Genomic DNA, 17,149 nt, shown 5'->3' on the forward strand with positions numbered 1-17,149 from the left:
AATATTTTCTACACCTAGAAAACTGAATAGTTTTCTACTTAGAATAAAAAATAGAACATACAATGTAGCTGAAAATTAAAGCATAAGTGAAACAGTTTTTTGAAGGAAAAGACCAAAAATTATTTATGTCTCAAAAAAGAGAAGAAACTCATGCAAAAGACTAAAAAGCCTGGAATCCCACAGAACTTCTGGTTTCATATGGGTCCTGGTATTAGAAGATGGTATTGTTGTGGAGCTGTAAAACTGAGTGGTGGTTATCTGAAACAGAAAGTTGTTCAGGTCTTCTGAGAAGAAAGTCTTACCTGGTTACAGCTTCTTGTATTAAATCTACCGTTCTTTGTTACATAATTTTAGCTTGCTGCACACTGTTTCATATTTTCTTAAAATGATACAGGAGAATAATGATTCCAGCTGTATTGGACTAGGAGGCAACACCTTTACTAGTGATGTACAGAAACACACTCCAGAATAATTTAAATTTCCAAACTTTCACCAGGGAAACAAGCTGTTGCTTTTGAAGTTGTGAAATATTAAAAATAATTACCATATTGTCCTTAAGTTAAGGACAATACAACTGGCAAGAAATCATGTAGCAGTCTGGGGCTGAACATGTGTTCCTCGAGTCCTACCTTAACATCTCTGAAACCACTTTGTTACTATGGGAAAGACACAGGGTGGTGTGCTTCCTGGGTTGCCTCCACTACTTCCAAGCAGTCCCTGGAGAAGCTGCAGAATGAAGCAGGAGTCTCACCACTGCTGCTCAGCAGAGAATGAGAAGGAGCAGCTTTGGCTGCTGTTTTCACTATGTTCTGTATGAGAGTGAGAAAAGAGCTTGACTGGTGTCACAAAATACGTATGAAAAGTTTACTTCTTTACTTCCACGCTCCCAGCAGCCCAAGAAAGGTTGAGAAGTGATCTGATCCTCTGTTTCATGGTCTCCTATCTTTACGTCTGCTAAAAACAACCCTGAGGATTGTCCTTGTGTGTATCACCTACCTATGATTTCCCAAGAACCATGCACCAGCTGGAGACAGATGGAGCACAGCATGCTTAACCGTTTTCCCTCCCTTTATCAGTGTGCCTCCTGTGCTCGGGGCAGTGGGAAGGCAGGCAGAAGAGCTGGCTTACATCAGCTCCACACTTCCTGAGGAGATGTAGACAGTTTCCATCTTCTGTGCGCCATTTGAATGCAAAGAAAGGAGAGCAGGGCAAATTAATTGCCCTGATATATTGACTGTGGCTGTCTGACAATTTTTAAAAGTTTGGACTGTGGGCTAAACGGGTTGGACATTGCTGGTGTACAGGTAGGTACAGATGGTTGCACACTTAGAAAAAGATTTTTAATGTCAGCCAAACTGAAAAGGAGGAAGCGTGAGGAAAATATATGTAAGTAATGAGGTGAGAACACTCGTCTCAGCTTTTTGAATTCCCATGTAAATACAGTGTGATTTCACAAAGAAAGCATTCCTGCATCTTTTTTTTTTTTCAGTTTCAAGGACTCTACAGCACAGCAATATCTGTGTATTTAACTAATGTGACAAGTTTTAGTGTGTCCTAATCAAACCTAATCATCCCTACTTTCTACTAAGTACTACACTGATCAATGGAAAAGCTTTCTAGGCAAGAACTTGGAAAATGATAAAAGCATTTACCACCATTATTTTCTGCTTTTGACAATGATCTATGTCTGTACAGCTCATCAGTCATCTCTTGTAAAAACAGCGTGGCACTTTGATCAAACAGTCAACAATAGCTTCCTGCATAAGGTAAAATGTTATGAGGGGCCATCAGATAGAAATCACATTTTCTCTGAACAATAGGAACCCAGAAATGATGTGCTTGATTTACTTGCAAATAAAATCATGTGAAAGGTGATATCTTCACAGAGGTTAAAAAGACAGTGATCCTTTTATTCACCTTTCTGTGTGTTAAACAAACTTCACTGTCACATTGCAACTGAGATGGAGTGTCTACGTAGTGATAAAGAGGCACATTCCAGCTCTACGAAACATAACTGCCACTGTTGAAAAATTACCTGCATTAAACCTTACACTTATCCCACAAATTTTAAGAGCAAGATGTGGGAGTTTGATTTTGATTACAGGCCTCTATCTGTGTGGTAGGCAAAGGTCTTTAACCTACGCGTTCTGAATGTACTAGGTACATAGTTTCATCAATGTCATGCCTCATTGGGTCAATGTAGGATTTTATCTAAAACCTGAGGCTTTTCAGTTTATACTTGTATATGCAAACACAACCTTTTACTGGTGCTCTCTGCCTTTTGTTTCATTGAGAGGATCTATGGTATTTATAGATAAAGGAGCGGGAGGCATCTTAAACTTATGTTAGTCACTTAGATTCCAACTGAGGCAAGGTCTTCAAAAGAGAAAGGTTGTTTATTTGAAGACTGGTGTGTGGCAGATCCAATGCAGCTGAACACTTTTTTGTGTTGGAACAATTGCCACTCCTCTTTTCCTACTCTGGCTTTCCCCAGACTTCTACTGATTGCAACAACATTCATTTTTAAGAGGGCTGACACAGATTCTCTGCTTCTGAACATAAACCAAAGTAAAACACATTACCCTAATTTATTTTTGCAGTCTGTAAATGACTGAATATTTTTGTAGAAAAGGTAATATTGATGTAGATAATCTTCTCTTGATGTTGTGCTGCAAGACGTGTGTCAAGACTCACACAGGTGCTTTAGGCACTTAACTTCCATTTATCTCAAAGAAAGACTGTGCATTTGGATTCTGGGCCCAAGTTCACATAGCAAGATGTGTCTGGAGTTCATACTAACAGAAGAAATTTTTCTCCCAAGTAACAGAGTTTTAACTAGTTAAGTTGTGATGCTGTGTAGGTGGTGGTCATCACTACTGATTGAAATAAATGTTGGAAGAAAGAATCTCATCCAATTAAAACGCTAACAGCTGATACCTGGTCAGGTTTTCAAGTCAAAAGCAACCACAGCAGAACTTCATACTCATACATATAGACAAGGATTACATCTTTCTGACATGTACATGATGTATAAACTGAGTAATTCCCTACATCAGTCTTAGAACTTTCTATTAACTTCTGATTTTGCAAAGCTTACAGTGAAGTAGATGGGTATACTGTGCTATGTTTCCAGGAGTAATGGCCACTTGGTATTTCACTGTAATTTCAGTCTGATGTGGTGTTTATCATATGGCTCAATTCTCAGTTCTGACACAAATGCCACGAAGGATCTGCCTAGTCCCATTGCAAAAGTCGTTCAAAGGGTAAAGGAAAAGGCACAGGTAAAGTTTCAACAGAAGCTGGAATTTGAAGCAAGCAGAGAAGTTGCCTGTAGCCTACCAAGACAGCTGTAATGGGGAGGGGGGTGTCTCAGCTCAGAAAAACTTTTTTAATTGATTAGCAGTCACATTTTTGGTGATATGATCAAGAAAAATACTTTTTAATCATATTGTCTTAAGGTATGCCATCACACAGATGCCAAGAGTGGTCGTCTCAACTCTCATGGCCTCCAGGCCCACATCTGGTTTGGAGTTATCATGGTGCTCAACTCTTCCTGGAGCTAAACTAGACTCCAGGAGCTAAACTAGAAATTTAATAATGCAAAATCAGGAATCATGTCCTGCTTCATTACCTGCTTAACTTTCTGAATCAGCTCAGTGTGAGGTCAGATTAATGCCAGTGTTCGTGCAAAGTAGAAGGGGTAGAAACAGGATTGGTTGCTGTTAGGCTTGTCTAGCTGAAAAAATACCTGAAGAACTCAGAATAGTGAAGTTTTTCCTTTCCTTCTTTTCCAAAGAAATGTACCAGCAACATGGTATTAACACCACAGCTTTCCAGTTCTGCTCCCTAAAAAACAAAAAACTGTATGATTAATTATTATTGTATGATTATTAATATATATTCACCACAAATATATAAATATTTATAATTTCACAAGAGACACTTGCAATTTAATTACTGTTCCCAAAACTACCACACAGGACAGCAGAGCTGAATAATTCTTCCACATCAACTGGTAACAGTGCATTATACATTCTGCTTCTAAATAGTCTGTATGAAAGGTAATTACAATTTACAACCACCTTCAGTGTATTTTATTACTAGAACTGAGAAAGCTGCTGGCTAAATCTTTAAAAATCTTTATGAATAGAGGCTTTAAATAAAGTTAACATATTCGTAAAAAAGTTTTTAGTCAGATATTTCTGATTTGTTACAGCCATTTAAAGACATTCATGATAGTCTCAGAAATGAAACTACAAAAATACAAACATTCCTAGTGCTCTATTATAATATGGTCTTCCAGGCTTCTTGCAAATTTTCACTGTTATTGACTTCTATATAATTTTTAAATTTGATGAAGAGATTTATACAGAAAAAGGATGCACATTATTTCAACTCGACAGCATCTCTAACAAGCCTAAAACCACACATAATGCTGGATTTCTGTTCTATTCTTCTTTCAGCACTAGCATACACTGGCATTTCTTTGAACGCAACAAAACACTAAGCAACATGAAGAGAAATTTTTTTTGTAAGTCCAGAGGGATTTCAACAAACTATTCTTATGACATCTAAATAGCCTCTGTGTCTTTTATCTGGTTGAAGAGGTAAGATGAAAGACAAGAGTCTATTCATAAGATTTAATACTAATGGTTATTTAGCTTTCAGCATCATCAATAACAAGTCCCATTAGTCCACTGTGTGTTTCATGCTTACTGCATATGTGACACAGTTATTTTATAGTTAAAGAGGTAACAAGCCTCATTTCTGCTGCAAGCTACAATTCACTAAATGCCACTGATAGGAGTTATGTATGAGTGAACCTGGAAAAAAACTTCTCAAGCCATATGCAAACTGTACTTATTGAACTTTTATCATTTAACTGCAGGCAAAGAATATTTAAATACCCACAAGGTCCATCCTTCTGAAGTTTAAACACTTCAGATTACTGTGAAGACTGATGCATAAACATTGGTATATGCTTTTTTGAAAGCCAAAGTCAAACATTCATGTGTGGTTATTTGAAATTCAAACCCAAACTATTTATGACAGAATGCACAGTTTTAAAAGAAGAAACAGAAAAATCCACATATTTCTTACTGCAGTGAGATTCTAACCTGCTTTTTGTGCTTTTTTTTTTGCTTACATGTTTAAAGAAGACTTGAAAAATGCAAGAAATAAACTTGCTGATGTAATTTTAAAAACTGAACTCATGACTACACAATTTAATGCTTCCAATTCAATTACTCCATATTATCAGCATTGTATTGAAAACAAACTGAAAAATAAGGTTTAAAATAACCTCTTAAAAACTAAGTCTGCAACAGAAAAAGTTTTTTTCTTCTATTCGTGTTTCTCTAGTTATGAGCAAGAAGACATACAAATAATACCTTTCTCATCTTATCTAAGATGACAAAGCCTATTCCTGGATTTATAACAAATATGCACCTACTTGTTGGCTACCCTCTTTATCAGTTGAAATTCCAAAGTGGAATTGGCAGATGTCCAAACACTATGTTAGTGAGAGCTAAATGTATTTTAAAACTACAAACCAGTACATTTTGTTAAAACAGAATATGCAATAGGAGACCACAGAGACTACAGCTTAAGGGTAAAATAAAAAAAAAAATTGCTTTTCCTAGAGTTAATGCTATTAAATTAAAGTACATGTTAGTACATAATTCCTTTTTGTCCACAGAATCATTAGAAGCTTTTGCTGTTGAACTGTATAAATTAGTACCGACATGACAAATCTTTGTTAGAAGATAATGAGAGCTCTATTAATATTTCCAACACCTCACCCTCCTGAGCTTAGGTAAAAGAATAACTTATATTTGGAATGTATGTCTTGGCAACAAGAATGAAATGGTAACGTAATCCTGAGGCTGTAAAAAGGACCAGACTTTTGTATCTTTGAGTCACGGAGCTACTATCTAAATTGAGTGAAAGTTTGTATTCTGGTGTATCTGGTAGCTTCAGCCCTGGGAGGGTGCACCACAGCACCCTTTTGGGCTGTGCACTTTACAGAAAGCTGAGGCACAGAGCAGAGAAAGGATGGTGATGTTCTGAGTCTCATCTTGATACAAGCATGGGATGGGGCAGGCACATATATCTCAACCAGGGAACTCAGACACGTTCCAGGTTCCACTGATTCAAAGAATTCCAAAGACAAAGTTCTGATGCCACACAAGTCTACATGAACTAATGAACATGTGTATACATATTACAAACACGGGCTTATTTCCCTAGAGTAATGTTAACACCTCATACACTTTTCAAAAGCACCATGAACTGCTGAATTATGCAACTATTCCTTTTTAAGCAAGATCAGATAACACAACATTTATTTCCTTATTACATTACGCAGGCTGTTAACATAGAAGTTGATGCTGCACTGAGTCACGGGTACAGACCTACCTAATCCTGTAGCTCCCTATGAAGCTTCTGACATTTAGGACCTGATACTACAACAAGTAGCAACAAGTGCCACTGAGAAGAAACTTATCACACAGTGAGACAGGATTTTCAGAATAATGTACCTAACCAATTTTCAAAACTCATCTGAAATGTTAATAGACTTACTGTCTCTAGATTCTCACCACCTTTCCCTGCAGAGTTTGCCTGAGGCATGACTGGAAAGCATTCATCGTGATTAAAATCTGTAATACGTTCCTTGTTCTCTTACTTGCTTCCTGGGAGATGGTATTTGCTGTGCAATGTCTTCTTTCAATAGAAATTGTAAAAATAATACATATTTTGGATTTAAAATTTTTTTTGGAGTAGAAGGAGAGTGAATAGATGAAGAGTGGGGGCAGAAAAGAGAGGAGGGTCAATGGGAACAGTATCTTAGTTTCTGTTTGCTAGTGATGTCCCAAATCTTTCTGAAGGTAAGACTAAATCTTTGCAAATTTTTATGAGTCCTCTTCTCTGAAATGCTCTTCATTTTTCAGTTGCTGTGTCAGTCAATTCATCATGCCAGGCTTCGATCCCTAAAGGCAATCTGGACTTCAATCTAAGCAGCCTAGCCTCAAACATTGCTCAAGAGCATCAAGCCTTCTGTTATTTTGAGAGTCTCCAAGATGACAGGATATATCCTACAACTCAGTTCTGGGAAGAAGGTTTAAAAGATGTATCCATTATGAAATCAATTCTATCAGGTACAGCCAGTCAAAAGAATTGTAAACAGGCAAGCTAGTGGGACTGGGAGATCCAGATATCCAAAAGCAGTCTCTTTTTTTGTAAAGCCCACACAGCCTCAAGTGGGCTCCAGACTGAAACAACATATCATTTTATAATGAATCTGCTTTAACCATGATGTAAATCCACACTAAAGTTTTTAATGCTTTGCAAGGCATTTTCTTACTAGGTAGGATTCAAGAATACATCAGGTCTGATACAGAAAGGCTAAAATGTGTGTAATTTTTTTCTACAGAGGGTATAACAGAAAATATCTGAGAAGTCATCCAATGGAGCATTTCCTAAACAATAAACAGCTTATAACCAGCATTCTACAACATCCATAATTCCCATTACCAGGGGATTATTTGTTTTTTAATGACAACTAAAGCCATGGAATCATTATGCTGTACCATTAGTGCATTTAGCAAGGAAGAAAAACCCACAATTCTGCATCGGTTCACGAGGAAATACAGAATAAACGGTTTCCAGCCAAGTGGGCTAAAGCTAATTTAGCAGAAGACATTGCAGGAAATACTTTATGTCAGAAATAGGAACAGGTTGAAACTAGTCTTGTGGCCAGTAGGTTGACTGCATCAAGAAGACAGGGAGCGGCACTGTTGCACTGCAAAGCCAGAGGCTGCACGACCACTGCACTGCTGGCTGCTGGGGAAAGCAGCTTCTATGCACAGTTGGGGATGGCCCCTCACAAGAATTCAGGCCCTGCCTCCCTGCTACGCCATACTTTAAAAATATTAATTTCCACCAAAAGTAGAGAATCTGTGACGAGGACCTCCCTCAGGCGGTGTGACGTTCTTTAAAGCACACTCTCTTGATTAATGTGGACTTGGCCTCCAAGGCCGAGCACACCCTTTCTCAGCATGCATAAACCTCCTTGCTCTCGGCGCTCAAACAGACTCAGATGGTGTGTGACCAATTCCCCCAGCCCGGTGACTGAACGCATCTCCTCGGGTAGTCCATGTTCAGGCTGCCATCCCAAGTTTCAGTTATCACAAAATGACAGCTGAGCGTTCTTACGTGCACTATTTCCAGTTTATTCCAATGAATTTTACAAGCAAATGCACTAGATAGCCTTCAGAGATTGTGACCAGATTCTTACTGTTTTGAATCTGATTAGAGCTGTTAGTGCAAGGCCACAGTTGTGTGTCTTCCCTGGCCTGTCAGGATCCCACACTGCTGCCTGGCTTCTCTACGTAACTTAAACTGCTTCAGGGTAGGTTAAACAGCAGAGACTAAAGGGGTAGCCTTGCCTCACACATCTGTGCAATGGAAAGCAATGCTACTTTGACCACAATGGGCTTCCAGATAAATTCCTCATGGTAGAGACTTTCATTATCCAAGCCAAATTTCAACGTACTTGCAGAATAGGTATCTAGAAAGATGTCAGAAAGCATGTTTCTTTGTCTCTCTTGAGATTATAATGTCATCAGATCACATGGAAATATAAAATCATTTCCTTATCCATGAGGTAAACAATGATCCAGCAGTTTTTTAATAACCTAATATTTTGATGCCACATGGCTTGGTTCTTTATGGAGTTTACCCATCTGGAGAGCTTCCTTTAAAGCATGCAGGAACATTGCAGTGCTCCTTGGTTTAAAGTATCTGAAAGCTTTTCAACAGAATTCAACTTTAATCTGCTGATACAAAACATACACATTTATATTGGAGAAGATAGGTCAAGAAAAAATGTGCATTCCGTCTGAAATGAGAGGTGATAAGAATAATGACACACTCTTTTGGAGAGGGTATTAATTTTAGTCTTGGACCAGATTCTTGCAAAATTTGGTGTGCTGCATCCCTGTCACAGAGTATTACTGCACTAGAAGACCACAGATCTCAACCACCATCTTCCTCCCTTCAGTTTAGGCAGTCTTTAGTTATTCTGGGCCCAGGGCTTTGCAGACTTTGAAGCTATGGGTAGAAAACTCTGAACAAATTAGCAATTCTAGGGAGCAGATGAGCAGGTTACGATGGCATGCACAGTCTCTGTGGCTGAGGAGATCCACTACAATGCTGCAATGTTTGAAGGCCCAGCCTTGTGCTGACCAGCTAACTGGTGACGTGTGAATGACTCGTTTCATTCACCCTTCTTAGGACCAAAAAAAACCCCCCAAAATAAAAGAGGTAGACAGGTTAAAACAACCGATACACAATTATTAGGAAAGTTTCCATGTGTGGGTCTAAAAGTATATTGCTTATAGTCAGGCTGAATTTTAGTTCAAAAGTTTTCTGTTTAAAAGAGATTAATAGCTGTGGCCCCAAGTACTAGTTAAATGTTTTAAAAAAACCCCATGTAAATGAGATACTTTGTATGAAAATGTGTTCATTATGGAATCCAGAAGCATATGTTTAATCATTTGGACACGAGACAATGCACGTATTTCCCAACATGAATTCAATTTTAAGAACAAATGTAGAACATTTTGTATTGTCATTCCTTTCCTAACAATAGCTAAAATTAATTTCTCAGTTTAGCTATTACACAAAGCATATTAAATTAGAGATATTGAAACTACTCAATAACTTATTAATCTAAATTGAAGAGCCCAAGAGCAAAGTCCCTGATGTAGACAACTGGGCTGTACAGTAGATGTCTGCAACCATTAGCATTGTTTTCATTACCAGAACACTAATTATCCTTTTCAGGAATTCAGGGCAGTAACACAAAAGCAACTCGTGCTGTTCACTGGGCAACACCTTTTTCAAAATACACCAAATTCTTCTAGCTCATGCACTTTCCTATAACACTCTACACCACTTCCAGGTAAGGGGTTTGCCTCTCCTCTTCCGTGAAGCATGGTCAAATGCTCAGCTGGATGTCTCTCATGAAGCAGAACAGTTCTGCTAGGAAGCCAGATGCAGTATTTCCTTTGGCCTATGAGAAGGTGGGTGAGGTGAAACAGTCACTGCCTCTGTTGACTTCTGCGCCATTTTCTCCAGTCTAGTTAGAAAGAACTAGGTTGCCAATCTTGTAAGTCTCCTTACATCTCTCCTCCACTGTGTGCACACCTGGGCTATGAGCAAAACAGATTACCTGCTCTGCAAAAGCCAGCAAGGAACTTCCCAAACGACTGGTCTGGATAAGGCTAGGCAGTTTTTTTTTTTTATTTTCTTCCACCATCAGTTATAATATTAGAAAAAGAAAATCCCTCTATTGAAATATATTTGTCTGGATAACCATGTCCACTGCAATCCCATTCAAGGTTCATTACTAAGTGGCAAAATTTTGAATTTTAGACGCGTAAGTCAAAGTCTCAGTAAAAAGAGGCAAAGATACAAGCACCCCGGGAACACAGCAAACAAACTGCTTTATCTTTTCTTAATGCAGTATTTCAGTATGTATTAAGTGGTATCTCTGCACAGTAAATGAATGACTGGGACCTCCGTCTACACACTGTACAGGGCACATACCTGGGTATACCTGCTGGTTAAGTAAGGTTGAAGCCTACCATTTAAATCTTATTTTCATAAGTCAGTGACATTTTCCACCTGGTATCAGAGACTGGGATTACTTTGAAAAATCAGCAAACTCTTCTCCAAATTGTGAAAGTGTTGTGGAAATTAAGAACTATCCCAAACTCCAAACTTCTGGTTTTATGCTTTATCTACTTTGCTTGAAAGACATACTATGACTGCCACAATTATTAAAAATAAAGGGTAAAAACATATACAGTGACAACACTGTATAGTCAGATTCACTTCTTATAAAGATAACTTCTTTTGTGAGGGACTGAGACAGGAAAGAAAATAAAAATGAAAAGTGATAATTTGGACTTTGCCAAGTAGAAATATAGAGACCACAAGAATTTCAAGATAGTTGTACTCCCCAAAGCTATTTAATTCTTCTTTTTGAACATACTATAAATCCATTTGTAATCTGCTAAAAAAATTGTATTAAATAATATTTTCTAGTTACAGTAATTTCAGATTTTTCTCAATGAAGAATTCTGAAGACAAAATTTGAAGCAAGACAAAAAATAATATAAAGGCATTCTGGCTGAGGTATTTAATTAGCTCCCAATAAGCTTATGTGTTTATAACTAAATCTGTCCAATTGTATCAAAGTTTCTCTGGAAATTTTATACTACAGCTGTGCATTCATGCAGAATAAAGATCCTTTTTCTTTCACTGTCATAGCAGTTAAGTCTCAATTAAAATAGGTTCTGAGGAGCAGGCAACTGTATTAACCCTAGCTATTTTAATCTGGTGACTGATGAAAAGATTCAAGAAAGGAGACAGTTGTTAGTGAAACAATTTTTAACTGAGCTTTGGGTGCATACTGAGGGAGCAAAACCTTTACACATCAGAAGATAATTTTTGTTTATGCCTAGTAAATATTAAAGGTGTTAGCAATACCGACGCTTCCATTTTTTTCCCAGGCAGGTGAAAAAGAACGTGAGCTGGAACAACTCTTTGTAGAAACTGCTGATGCATGACAGGTTTATAAGGCAGAGCCCTGTATAAATTTCTAATTGAATGCTTCCAACATGAGCAGTTACTGCCTCATGCTAGTTACCCATTTTCAGTTTACAACTGAAAGCAAGTTTGTGGTGAGAAAAATATCCTTCAACTACACCATCCATTTTAAGCACGCAACAAAAGTAGTGCTGCTGATGTATGCAGCACCTTATAGTAATAGATGGAGATGATCCATCTGTACTCTCCCCCCTCCTTCGCCCTGGTTCATCAGCTTCTGAAGTGATGCTCAGGACTTCCCCCTCTCTGTTTTCAGTCTCACTCAATCTCATCCAGGCTACAGAATATCTTGTCTCTGTGCTGACTACAGACTGAAGAAGAGATGGCAAAGACTCAACTTGGGAAGAAGGTATGTTACACTGGCAGGATTCAGAGGAAAACATCCAGAAGAGAGCAGGAATTTACCTGCCCCCTTCGTTGGCAAGATGTATTTGCCATTTGCTAATGGTCTGCAATCCTGTGAAACTTCTAACCCAGTTGGAAGACCATACTCTAAGATTGTTTCCTCTGGTCTGCATTTACATAATTTCTTTCTGGAAGTGGACCTAACCAAAGTAATATTTGCCTTTTTCACCTCAGTGATAGTAATTACATTTCAAACAAACTCAGAATAAGCTGGTTATTACTGCAACAGCAGCATTTAGGTAAGTTTAAGATATCAATTTCTGTTTGGAAAGCCATCTTTTCTCATACAGCAATACAGAGTTTTTTCTGAGTTTTTCATAAATAGAAGAGTTACTCTGAAACAGACGTTACAGAAACTACATAATAGAGTGACTAGAAGTCACAAACATTTTTGTCTCCCCATTAGAAAGTAGTTGACAAATCATGTACTTTTATTTAATTAAAGCACTAATACTGATGCTTATATACTCATCTAAAAACTCTGAAAAATGACAAAGTTAAACGGGAAATATGACGATGTTTTTGCAAAGAAAAATGTATCTCTATTTCATACCCGAAATACTGTTTCTTCTCCAGCTGTTTTCAAATCATCTTCCTTCCCAATGATTCTCTGTAGCTGTATTTGTTAAACCATGAAAAAAACACAGGAAAATTATAAGTTTGGTCTTACAAGAATCTCCTTTTTCAGAAACTTGCATTAATTTCACCTTTTCTTACTTATAAAGTCATTACATTTCTGCAAGTTTTTCTAGTCATGACAAAATATTTGCATACTTAAGGATATTTTGCTATTCACACACTTTTTCCCAGGAATGTCTTATCTACTGTGGTTAATATAGCCAAGCAGAGCATATGAATCTATCTCTTGCAGCCCAGTGCTTACTCTATTTTTAGAAGAGATTTTCTTGCACTAGAAGCTTAGCATTCACTCTGTAAGATGTTGAAACTCAGCGATATAACATCAAGAGTCATTTGGGAAATAAAAATTATCCTGTGATTTTCATGCTGTTCTAGACAGCCTTACATAGTTCTGCTACAGACATGAAAAACATACTTGTTCAAATGAAGTACTATACAACTAACAAAGAAAAATTTAATTAAATAAGCAAATGTATTTTCAGAACTGGCATTAAGCATAATGTGATTTGAGTTTCACCTCCAGCCCACAAATAAATGAATATTGAATGTGTTAGCAAAGAAGATTTTTAGAAGTACAGAAACTTGCATTTAAAAACATAACTTCCACTGTCCCAAGCAGAGTTTTAAGGTAATATAGAAAGCACATTAATTTGCAGCACCTCAGGTGCTCAGGATTGCTCAACTGCAGGGTTTCTTGGGAGGTCAACACTGTCACAAGAGTGAGTGATTTAACATAGCACAGAGTATACCTACCTTTCACAGACATTTGCATGAATCCTCAAAGGGACAGCAAAAATGAAAGAACAAGGGACTTACTACATTTCAGGTAGAGATATGGACTTAGACCAATCACTCTGAATTTGGAGACTTTAGGAAAGATGCTTTTAAAGATCAGGGTTTTTGAAGCTGATGGTTTGCTTCTCAAACATTTCTGAGTGATTCCTCACACTGCCCATTAAAAGGGGGGGAAAAACTCCATGATCAAATTTAATAGCCATTGTTTTGTGGGATTTTCATATCTCCTCCTAGAGCTTTATTTTTTTCTTTTTTTTTTTTGTTATGTTGCTCAGAAGAACAATATGGGCTCATAAGCAGGAAGTTGGAAAAAACCCACTAACTGTTCATATTGCCAAAGGTCTTCCCTCAGCCTTCAAATTTTGACTAATTTACCTATTGTTTTTTTTTACAGCCTCAGTTTTTGAGTTCCTCAGGATATTTACTATTATTATTTTTCAACAGCACGCCTTGATAGTATTTACCAAAATAAATACTGTAAAACAAGGCAATTAAACAGTACTAGTTCTTCCAAGTTTCTCCAAATTCTTTCTATTTTTGATCACTTACAAAACAACTAACTAGTACAGTAAAAGCATTATTAATTTCTTCATAGTGAAACAACAATACAGAGCTCTGGATAAAAACCACAACTGTTCGACCATATTCTCACTGAAAAATTACATTTTTTCTTACCTGATAAATCCATCTTTTGCTCACACACAGGAAACACAACTGGAAATACTTTCCAAACAACAGAAAATACGATTTTTTTTTTCTTTTGGATTTTATTTTTAAATGACTCTTAAAAAAATCTGCAGAGACTACTAAAGAGCACAGACACACAGTATAACTTTTTTTCACAAGTGTTCTGGAAGATTTAGTTTATTGTTTTCATACACTGTATGTAAATCCTTATAGTGCTTGAAACTATTTCCAGTAGTTTGCAATTTTTTCCAGCACAATGCAGAAACTACTCACAGAGGGAGAAGAATTCTGCCCTTGAGAAATGGACTCTAATACTCAATTGCTCCATGTAACATTTATCTGTATTTAATATTTATATCTGCTCATCACTGGAAGATACTAATGGCTAATTCAAAGATAATGAGACCTATTATGCACAACTGATGCCTCCTTACTAAAGACACACTAAGAAGTAATCTTTTCTGAAGAAGACATGAGCTGGCAGAAAGTCTGTCAGTCCTAAAGAAAAAAAAAAAAAGGTGATTTTGCATTCTTCCAGTTGTTTGAGAGAGATTAGTACTTGTGGATGCTCCAGAACTGCAGAGTTCTGTACCAAACCACCACAAATGCTGACAGTGTTGGGTGCTGGTTCATTCAGCCCTAGATGAACCTCTTCAAGACTTCTGTGGTATCTGATGTCCAGGACAAGTGCATAAAGACAATCTATTTAGAAAGTCTAAATCATGAAATCTCTTGCATGTGCCATCAGTCACCCTACCTCCATTCCCAATAGTTTTGAGCTGTCATTAATTTTACTTAGAAATCTTTAATCAGGATGGAGTTAGGGAAATTCCTCACTTGCTGGGATTTTGGGGTCTTTGGTAGCCTCATTCTTAATGGGAGCTCTCAGATTAATATGCATGGGTTATTATGTGCACATGTCTGGAAATCCACCTCACCAAGTCTCATGTGAATCTCTTGGAAGTGTGGAGTTCACAGAAGTATCTTACAGTCCTCACAATGATGCAAATCATATGGCCCTGAGAAACAATTCTTTGCACTCTGGCAGGGACTGACTAAAGTATGGCAACTAATGTCTGTGAACATGCCATTTCTACCACGTCTTCTTCACCCTGGAGTTGAAGGGCAAAGTAACAACTCCTTGCAGATGCCCACCTCAAAATACAGATTGCTGTGATTCTGGGCCCTAATATTTAAATGTCTCCTGTATTGTGAATGTTTACCACTGAAACATGGATGAAACAGAAATTAAAAATAGACTGGCTTGACTACAAAGAGGTAGGGAAGAGAGAGAACAAGGAGGAAAATGTGCACAGAAATAAAAAGGCTATGGAGGACAAGATAAACTATCTTGTTGAAAACATGGAATTGAATTCAACATCTCCTTTTCTGAACATTCATTTATGTTATGACTGATCCATACAGGTCTGATCTATACAGGTCTGAACAGCTTATCTCCATCATGTGCTGAAAGCATTAAGGACTTGGGTTGTACAGTCTGCTTGTCACTCTTCTTTTACTGAATGATTCACTTGACACATCTTGTACTTGTTTATCCAGTAGCATGTGAGAGTTGAGATAAACACAATTCAAAGAATGATGGACACTTTGCAAACAAAAAGGGAAAGTTCTTACCTCAAAGAATTTACAGTCAAGATCAAGAGATAACGTAGACATACATAGATGTCTCATCAGCAGATAACGGATGGGAAGCAGGGAGAAGTGACAAAGCAGGAGAATGAAGTAGCACTGAAATTTCTTTTCCCATCACATCCTGCTTACAGTAACTGCCTCTTAATTACTGTTACTTTGCTATGCTTTTCCACTGCCCTTTTGTTATATATATTTCCTGATATTACTGTCAAATATAGTGTGTAAATAACCATAGAATAGTTCAGATGTAATTTTCTAAGATGCCAGCTGGGACAAAACAAATGACAGATTAGCCACATAACTTACTAATTTATTAGATATACAGCTTTCTATGGTGCACGCAGAACTAGAGTAGAGATTAATGCACACGCATTTTTCCAGATTCTTACAATCCAACAATTTTATTTTTAAAACTAACCTATAAAAATTAAGTTTTACTTCAAAATAGTCACTGCTTGTAAGTGTTAAGTAAACAGTTATGTGAGAAAACTCACCTTTTTATTAGCTTGCGTTCTGTGGGACTTCTTTGAATTTAATGATTCTTGTGAATTGATATAGAAATTTATGTGGTTTTTTTTTTTACCACTTCATATTAATTTATCAATACAGACCATAAAGGAAATGCAAAGTAACAATCTATCTAACTAGAATAATTTTCATTTCATTTGATTGCCTCTACGGTAATCAAACTATTTTTAATGATTTGTATGTTTTCAACTCTACTTTTGATGACTTTCTGTTGTTCATAATGGCTGAGTCAATTAGAATTACCTGAAATGTGCAATGGATATTAAATATATGACATACTGTACATCTCCCCTAGAAAGTTGTGCTGTATTTCTACAAGAATCTTATTTGCTTAAGTGACACAGTATCTGTTTAAAGGAACTACTGCTAACACGTAATTTTTGTGCAGTCATTACAGGCTGAACATGCTCATTTGTGTTCATGGACTTACTTTCCTCTATAACAGACTGGTTTGTAGATGAACAATACAGCCATAACAGATACATTTCAGTAATCAGGGCACTGCTATTCTGATAGTAATTCACTAGGATTGTGCCACTTTTAGTAGGTTAAAAATAAAGGCTTCAGTTAGAATTCAATTTCTTTTAAATCAGCAGAATAATCAACATTTTAACAGAGCAAATTCTTCGAGCTTAAAAGATTTTGTGTAGCAACAAGTGAGTGTAGGGTATCTGCAGGCTCAGTTAGGGGCTTCTGGGAACACTGTCTTGGGAAATGGCCTAATTTCAAGTATTATTTTCAAATACTACCAAGTCTAAAATTATTT

General features: G+C 37.1%; 1 protein-coding gene across 1 annotated transcript in view; it reads right to left on the reverse strand.

The window, feature by feature from the left end:
- MICU2 (mitochondrial calcium uptake 2) overlaps positions 1-17,149 on the reverse strand; it is a 152,713-nt gene that overhangs the window by 16,266 nt on the left and 119,298 nt on the right. Inside the window, exons 7-8 of the mRNA XM_042793258.1 lie at positions 12,635-12,697; positions 3,749-3,846 (exon numbers count right to left, since the gene is read on the reverse strand). Coding sequence (XP_042649192.1) covers positions 3,749-3,846; positions 12,635-12,697 — 161 coding nt within the window. The remainder of the gene's footprint in view (positions 1-3,748; positions 3,847-12,634; positions 12,698-17,149) is intronic.

The sequence above is a fragment of the Tyto alba genome, unplaced genomic scaffold, assembly GCF_018691265.1.
Source record: "Tyto alba isolate M040663 unplaced genomic scaffold, T.alba_DEE_v4.0 Super-Scaffold_2, whole genome shotgun sequence".
Classification (NCBI taxonomy): domain Eukaryota; kingdom Metazoa; phylum Chordata; class Aves; order Strigiformes; family Tytonidae; genus Tyto; species Tyto alba.